General features: G+C 42.1%; 1 protein-coding gene across 7 annotated transcripts in view; it reads right to left on the reverse strand.

Moving 5' to 3' along the window:
- Positions 1 to 7,365, reverse strand: part of ttll4 (tubulin tyrosine ligase-like family, member 4) — a 20,362-nt gene that overhangs the window by 2,361 nt on the left and 10,636 nt on the right. For all 7 annotated transcript variants that reach the window (XM_013915332.1, XM_005750784.2, XM_013915328.1 and 4 more), the window contains 10 exons: positions 4,667 to 4,777; positions 4,284 to 4,360; positions 4,003 to 4,197; positions 1,941 to 2,023; positions 1,726 to 1,854; positions 1,514 to 1,636; positions 1,088 to 1,186; positions 474 to 608; positions 256 to 393; positions 70 to 166 (listed from right to left, as the gene is read on the reverse strand). In XM_013915332.1, the coding sequence (XP_013770786.1) occupies positions 70 to 166; positions 256 to 393; positions 474 to 608; positions 1,088 to 1,186; positions 1,514 to 1,636; positions 1,726 to 1,854; positions 1,941 to 2,023; positions 4,003 to 4,197; positions 4,284 to 4,360; positions 4,667 to 4,777 (1,187 nt within the window). The remainder of the gene's footprint in view (positions 1 to 69; positions 167 to 255; positions 394 to 473; positions 609 to 1,087; positions 1,187 to 1,513; positions 1,637 to 1,725; positions 1,855 to 1,940; positions 2,024 to 4,002; positions 4,198 to 4,283; positions 4,361 to 4,666; positions 4,778 to 7,365) is intronic.

The following is a 7,365-nucleotide window of genomic DNA, read 5'->3' on the forward strand; positions in this document are numbered from 1 at the left end:
TGTGTGTGTGTGTGTGTGTGTGTGTGTGTGTGTGTGTGTGTGTGTGTGTGTGTGTGTGTGTGTGTGTACCCGGTTAGCTTCACCCTGTTTCAGATAAAAGGCTCTTTTGACCTTCTCATCAGCAGACAGATCCACTTTGGGCCTCTCTCCATTCCCTGCACACAAACTACAAACAAACAAGTGCACACACGTTCATGACGAGGTCATTTCTGAGGCTGCAGCTAAAAACCCAGAGGGGTAGTGTCTTATTGTTACCTGCTGGTGGAGCTGGATGCACTGCTGCAGGGGGTAACTACATCTTCTCTTGAAGGAATACGAAAGCCAGCCAAGTTCAGGAGATCTTTGATCATCTGACCCTTTATGGAAACATCGAGCCCCGTGTTGGAGTGAAGGCTGGATCAGAGTTACAGATGTAGTTAAAGGTAACTTTGTTTTTTAAAGAAATGTGTTATTTTAATGTGGGCATTTGTTACCTAGGCGATATGTTCACTTCTAGAATCCAGGGTTTGAGATTCTCGTCCAGCAGGATGTCGAAGCCAAACAGCTCGTGGCAGCTGTAAGGTGTCCGAACGTGCAGCTTCATCAGGCTGTTAACATACGGCTCTGACCTGGCCACGACACGGGAGGGAGGAAGCTGATTTCAGCATCTTAATCCTTGTCCTAATGCACAGTTTAATCTTCAGAAATACATACAGGGGTCTTTTCTTTTAACAACCTTTTTAGCTTTGAAGGTGCAGCACGGTTGTGAGGTTAGCACCTTTTAGAGCATTTTCAAGGACATGTTCCTCAGTGGAAAGATATCACAATTTCTGCATTGAAATACACATCTAAAGAAATATCACAGGCTATAAAAATAAAAACAAAGATTCAAATCAAATACCAATATTTACTCTAGATAGGGACTCAGCTGTGAAGCAATCAAAACTGGGAAAAGAACCTTTGAGCTCGAACAGTTAAACAATGGGTGGGAATCTGTCTGCGAGTCTGTCTGTTGCACGAGTAGTTTACGGATGCAGATGGTTTTAGCTAAAAGATATAATACAAACAAACTGATCTCTGCAGCCAGTCACTGAGCAGGCAAACTTACGCTATGATAGTTTTGATCACGATGTCTTTAATCTTCTCCCATATCAGGGTGGTATTGACTCCCTTTGACCCGAGGTACTGCCACAAGGCCTTCAGAGCCCTGAAAACACAAAGTAATATCCTCCCAAGTCATACATACAGAAACAGCAAAGACATTCTACACTACACTGTTGCATTTCCTTATCAGGTTATACTAAAAGCTCCTTGATAAGCTGTCCACTGGTCCAAAACGCTACAGCCAGAGAACGGACGAGGAGTAGAAACGGGCTCATTCAAAAAAGCTTAACAACACGGCGTATGCTGTGCAGCGAGGAGAGCTCAGACAAAAAAGCCTGGCACAGCATTGAAAAGCCGCCTACATCTGTGTCCAAAGGTCAAAAGGTCACATTCTCTACAATTCACACTTCAGCTCGATTCTCTGTGTTACCATTTGTGCCCCTGGCAGGCCTTGTAATCACTGTTGGTCTGGTACTCAGAGTTCTTCTTGTTGACACTGTAGTTGGTCAGGTGCATGAACTTATTACTCAGAGTCTTCATGGAAGACGAATACCTAGAGGCATGGAGGGGTGATAACTCAATCTCATTCATATGCATCCCATGTGAAATTAAGTGGCACGATCAACGTGGTGGAAAACTCACTTGCAGCTAGCAAATCGAACCAGTCCGTCTGAGAACATGTAGACTCTGAGTGGGTTGTAAGATGTCACATAGACGTAGAGCCGCAAGTCAAACTTGTTCCCACTGATGAGGTAGGGCTTATCTAGATACCTGCAAACATCCAGTTAGAGCATGTTAATGCAGCAACACTGAGTTACTTAGGCTGCTGAGCTCTAAACTATTAAAGGATTACTCACTTCTGAACAAGTAGCGGTCTTTTACGAGGCATCTGACTCCACTTGTGAATAACCTGAATGCCTATTCCTCTGGCTGATGCGGGCTATGGAAGAAAAAAAAGAGAGGAAACAAGTAATAACAATAAACTAAAACATAAATCAAACACATTTTACTCGATTCATATACAAATCATGTGTAATATGTGCAGGTGGGTCCACACTGTGGTTTTACTCAGACTACAGGAAGCCTCTGTGTGTTAACAGTGCCAACACACAGAGCTGTACAATGACACTTTGTTTTTTCCATAGTTCAACCTGACTCTAGTTTCTAATCTATAACATAACATATTTAATTATCTTAAGGAAATAAAGCTAATGTGCGTCAGACAGTTGTATTGTTGCCCCGTAGGTGTTTGTGACTTTAATAAACCAGCTGCTTCCACCTCCACAACAACAAACCATCTCAGCTGTAATGGGAAGTTCATCTGAACTGTTGTTTCCACAAAGACAGTGAAATTTCTGTTATTAGATTACTCGCTCCGTCTGAGCAGCTAGTTTCCTTTAGTCGATGAAATGAACTGGAAGCTCCTGCATGAATGTGTGCTGTGTATGTTTTTTATGCTACTATCCCTGCTAAGTAAATCTGGCAGATAGTGTGCTGTCTATTACAATCACAGACGTGCCTGCAGATTTTCAGTACATAAAATTCAAAGGTGGAAAGTAACAAATTACATTTACTTGCGTTACTGTAATTGAGTAGTTTTTTGTGTATTTGTACTTTTTAAAGTCATTTTTCAAGTCGGTAATTTTACTTTTACTTAAGTATATTTTTAAAAAAGTATTGTACTTCGCTACATTTTCAATCACACCCGTTACTGAGTAAATTAAAAGAACAAACAAAAAAAACAACAACATTGCGCTTCGGAAATACTGCAGGGAATGATGGGTAGTAGAACAAATTAGCGTTGGGTCAGGATAAAGATGGAGTCTGACATCGGTGGTACGGATCCAGCGAAAAAAGAAACCCCGTCGAGTTCTGCTGACCCTGAACTCGAAGAAACGGATGTGAACACCTGGCCGTGTTTAAGGGACCATGTCGGCTTCAAGTGCAAGAAAGGCAGCAGCTTTATTATGCAGTGCAAGCTGTGTTTGCCCAGAGAGACCGACTTAGCAGCTTTTAGAAATTTCACATCAAACCTGCGCAAGCATGTAGAGGTAAGTTTACTTACATTTTTCCTGTTTGTTAATAATAATAAATTTTTTTTTTAAATAGTTAAATTAGACAGAAGCGGCTACTTTCTTACTTAACCCACATTTGTTCACACTGCAGGCAAAGGAATAACATGATCTTTGTGCAGAGGTGATTTTTTTGTTCTCAAACTGATCTCCCTGTTAGAGCTCAGTCTGGGGGGAGTTATTTTTTCTCCTTATCTTTCCTCATGTGGTGCATTTTCCATTGTTATACCTCTCTGACCCGTCTTCCCCATGTGATGTTTGTGTAATGTATGTATGGTCGGAGGGTAAGTCGGCGCTGGCAAAGGTCGGCATCCTTAACCCAATTTCCTTCGGGGTCAACCTTCAGGATCAATAAAGTTTTATTGAATTGCTCCTCAAAATTAACAGAGCAGGGCCAAGTATAAAAAATGAAAACACATTTTTATAGCAGCTGCCGTACGGCTCAATTCAGTACTTGTTCTCTTATTTGACATTAGAACACATTCTCATGTAAAAGAATTGCTTGGTTTGGTGACCATTATCCATTTTGATGTGTAGACTTGCAGTTTAACTGCCACTGCGCTTTAATTTGTAAAGTTTTTCTTGTAATTAAAAAACAACTACTTTGAGATTTATCCCATTGTCTGTTTCGCACTACTGCTGCTGACAAAAAAGTAACTATGTAACTTTTACTCTGAGTAAATTTTAAATGAGCTACTTTTTACTTTTACTTGAGTACATTTTTAGACAGGTAATTTTACTTGTACTTGAGTACAATTTCAGCAAAGTAATAGTACTTTTACTTGAGTAAAATATTTTAGTACTCTTTCCACCTCTGATAAAGTTACACTCTATGAACTGAACGTACAGGTTTGATGATCCATTTTTGTTTGGCGCCCCCTTCCTCCCAGGCTTTGCGGAGCAGCTTGATGTCTTGAGGAAGAACAAAGGTCTGGGGGAAAAAACTGAACTCTTGTTTGCCAAAGCGGACTTGCATCTTGGATAGGTTCCTCCACAGCCGGTCCTTTCTCCCAATCTGAAATGTTCCTGGAAAATGGTTCAGCTGGGACACACAAATACACAAAAGTACAGTCAAAATCTGGACTTTCTCAGCATACTATCAAGAGTAGTCCATGTGCAGGTGCTGACCTTCTGGTGTTCTCCAACAGCTTTGAAGCCAGGAGACTTCATGTGGTGTCCCCAGCAGCCCAGCCAGTCATGGCTTTCTATGTGACAACACGTGTTTATCAGCCAGGGTCAGGAGTTACCTTTTTATCTTAGCCTTTAAATATTAGACTGAAATTCTTCACCATCTAATGTTTTTGTTGCCCCCGTAGATATACACTAACCTCAACAATCATATGACCCCTATGAGCAAGCACTCAGCGACAGTGGGAAGGAAAAACTGCTTTTTAACTGTACACAAATCGTTTTAGAAAAAAGCAATCTTGTCACAGCTAATCCCAGAGACTTTCAAAGAACCAGTTTCAGCAATATCTGTGTGTGACATGTAGCGACATGTAACAACTTACTCTTTGTGACTCTGAAGTGTGATCTGCCGATGGTTTGCTTGACAATATTAGGAGTTACGGTGCTCATCTTCCATTTTAACAGTCGCCTTTGCTCTGCAGGAAGCAGTTCCACTGCAAAGAACACCGATTCATTCTTTTAACAGGTAACACATGCTGTACAATACAGTATTCAGAGGTGTATACAGTGAAGAAGTGAAAATATTAACATAATAATCAACACGTGTTGGAGCAGCGTTCAGATAGCTGCTCTGCTCTGTGTTGGTACAGGGCATTGAAGATAATAACAGTGGGTGGATTATATTCTTAAACTTAGTTACAGCGCTTTCAGAAAGACATCTACTTTGATAAAGTCTACTCTCCACTGCTGTGTAATCAATTATTGTAAATGTTATCAGGAAATGATCAGACAGGAAATAGTTTTCTCTGTTAAGAGGGTACAGAGGCAGGAGAGTGTGCTCCGTTTGTTCTGAGAGGAACAGGAAGTGCTACTCTACTGCAGAGAGAGCTCAAACTAAGTGAGAGCGCCCCCAGAGGATTGTTCTCTGCCTGGGTTATCCTCATTATCTGAGGGTGGGCTCTACAGATGTATGCTGGAGTTTTCTGGGCACATACAATGGTCTACATACTGTGATAGACCAGAAATCTACAGATCACTGAATATTACTCTTGTAACAATGCACCACGTTTGATTGATGAGTAAACCTCTGTCATGGGTTTTATCTTACCCAGCAGCATTAATGTAGGCTCTGAAGTAGCCACGACTATTTTAACAGTCGACGCGTCGTTTGAAGCTTTGTAAGATCCTGCAGTAGGATTTAAGAGTGTAGTAAGGGACTGAAACAGAAGGTGGCGGCACTGCATCTAAGAAGGATGCCAGCTGCCGTTAAACGCCTTCTGTCCAAATTCAGGGGCCGCATCGTCCTGAGGCCGCATTTGAAGGCCGATTACAGTGACGCGACGAAGCCTGTCCAAATTCGGCTGTCAAATGCGTCCTCCTTTTCCCCAGATCTGGAGGATGGGTCGGGTGTATCCTTCGTGACCCACCATATCCCAGAATTCATAGCGCGGCCCTGCCAATTCCAGTTTCCAACAATGGCAGCAGCTGCTTAGTTTTAATATCACTCTTATTAATCTTTCTGGGTCACAAAATAAACGTTTAAGATATTTTCAGGTGAGACTGTAGCTGTGTAAACTTCAAATATCTGCTCGGTTCATCAAGTAATCACATTTTTCCAAAAGTGCTCCAACGTTTTTCAGAGACATCCGTTACCCACCAGCTCGATAGCAGACAGGGAGGTCAAGGGTCACTAGAGCCGGCGAGAGCAGCGAACTCCTGGAACACCATTTTTAAACCCCTGCGGTCTTTGGCTACTCAGGTTAGACATGATACATAAGTCACTCAGATAACTTAAACATTTGATTGTTGGGCTTTTTCCAGTGTTTTATTTGTTCCTGAGTAAATCTGTTTGGCTGAGATTAAAGTTCTAGTTTTTACACAGCTGAATAAACGTCAAGCAGACAGCTGATCATCAGAAGTGTGAGATGGTTGGGAGTTTACTCCAGTGTCCTGTTATATTTTACATATGAAGGAGCAGACGGCCGAGTTTATTAAACTCCACCGAGACAATCTGCAAATCTGCAAACTGTCATCTTGTCTTTATTTTTAGTTAGCACCTTAGACACATCGAGCTGTAAGCTAATGATAGTTATATAAGACCAGATGCTGCTGGTGCAAGCAGCTGTACGTTTTACGTCCAATGGATGATGATCTGATTAGTCGACTATCAAAATAATCGTTTGTGGCAGCCCTACTTTGGAGACTGCTGGTATTATGCACTTGTCTGGAGTGCTCTGTTACAACCACACCATAAAGACTTGTGGTATCGGTCACACTAACCAGCAACCTACAAGTATGGAGAAACTAATGCAGATCTTTCAAAGTTTCTTTCTTGGCAATACTGGTTGGTTTCTGGTGGTGTTGCATGGCTGTAGGTATGAATGACAGACAGCATAGTTCAGGCGGTGTGTGGATTTGGGTGGCTTGTCTGTGTCCCTCTTACTGAAGTTGTAAAAAAGCTTGAGCATGGTTGGTCCTCCAGCACACAGCCAGCTTTGCAGACCGATCTCCACGTGTTGTAGCAGTTTACAGTCACCAGGGGACAGAGTCACTAACAACATGTCTGTGGGCTTCTCCTGCTCGTGCTGATGTTGGTCCTTCAGACACGTGTTATGACAAACAAAGCGCTGAACAGTGCAGCCACTCTTTCCTTCTCATCCTGTTTTCTAAGCTCCTTTTCTGTTCCAGGCCTGAATTCACCCATCAGCATCTGACCTATGCACAGTGCCATCCAAAGCTATGTGCTGCTGGTTTTTATGAGAACTGCATGCAAGTACGACTGCATAGGTGTCCCTCACTCTGTGCTGGAAAATAGTTATGCAAATGGACACAAACCTAGTAACATAACTAACAGGTGACAGCTGCTCAAACCACTGATGTTCCCGGTTTGTCAGCTGACACAGAAGGTCAACATCTGTCGAGGGGTCAGGTGTGCATTCTGTACAGGTGTGTGGATGTTAACATGACAGAAAAGCTCTCACTGCTAACATGACTTCAGAGGCTGATCTGATGTTGTGTGTATACCATGTTAAACACAGCATAAAGTGCCACAAATTTGATTATTGAAAAAAAATGTGATTAC

Source organism: Pundamilia nyererei, unplaced genomic scaffold, assembly GCF_000239375.1.
Source record: "Pundamilia nyererei isolate P.nyererei 1_Seehausen unplaced genomic scaffold, PunNye1.0 scaffold00287, whole genome shotgun sequence".
Taxonomy (NCBI): Eukaryota; Metazoa; Chordata; class Actinopteri; order Cichliformes; family Cichlidae; genus Pundamilia; species Pundamilia nyererei.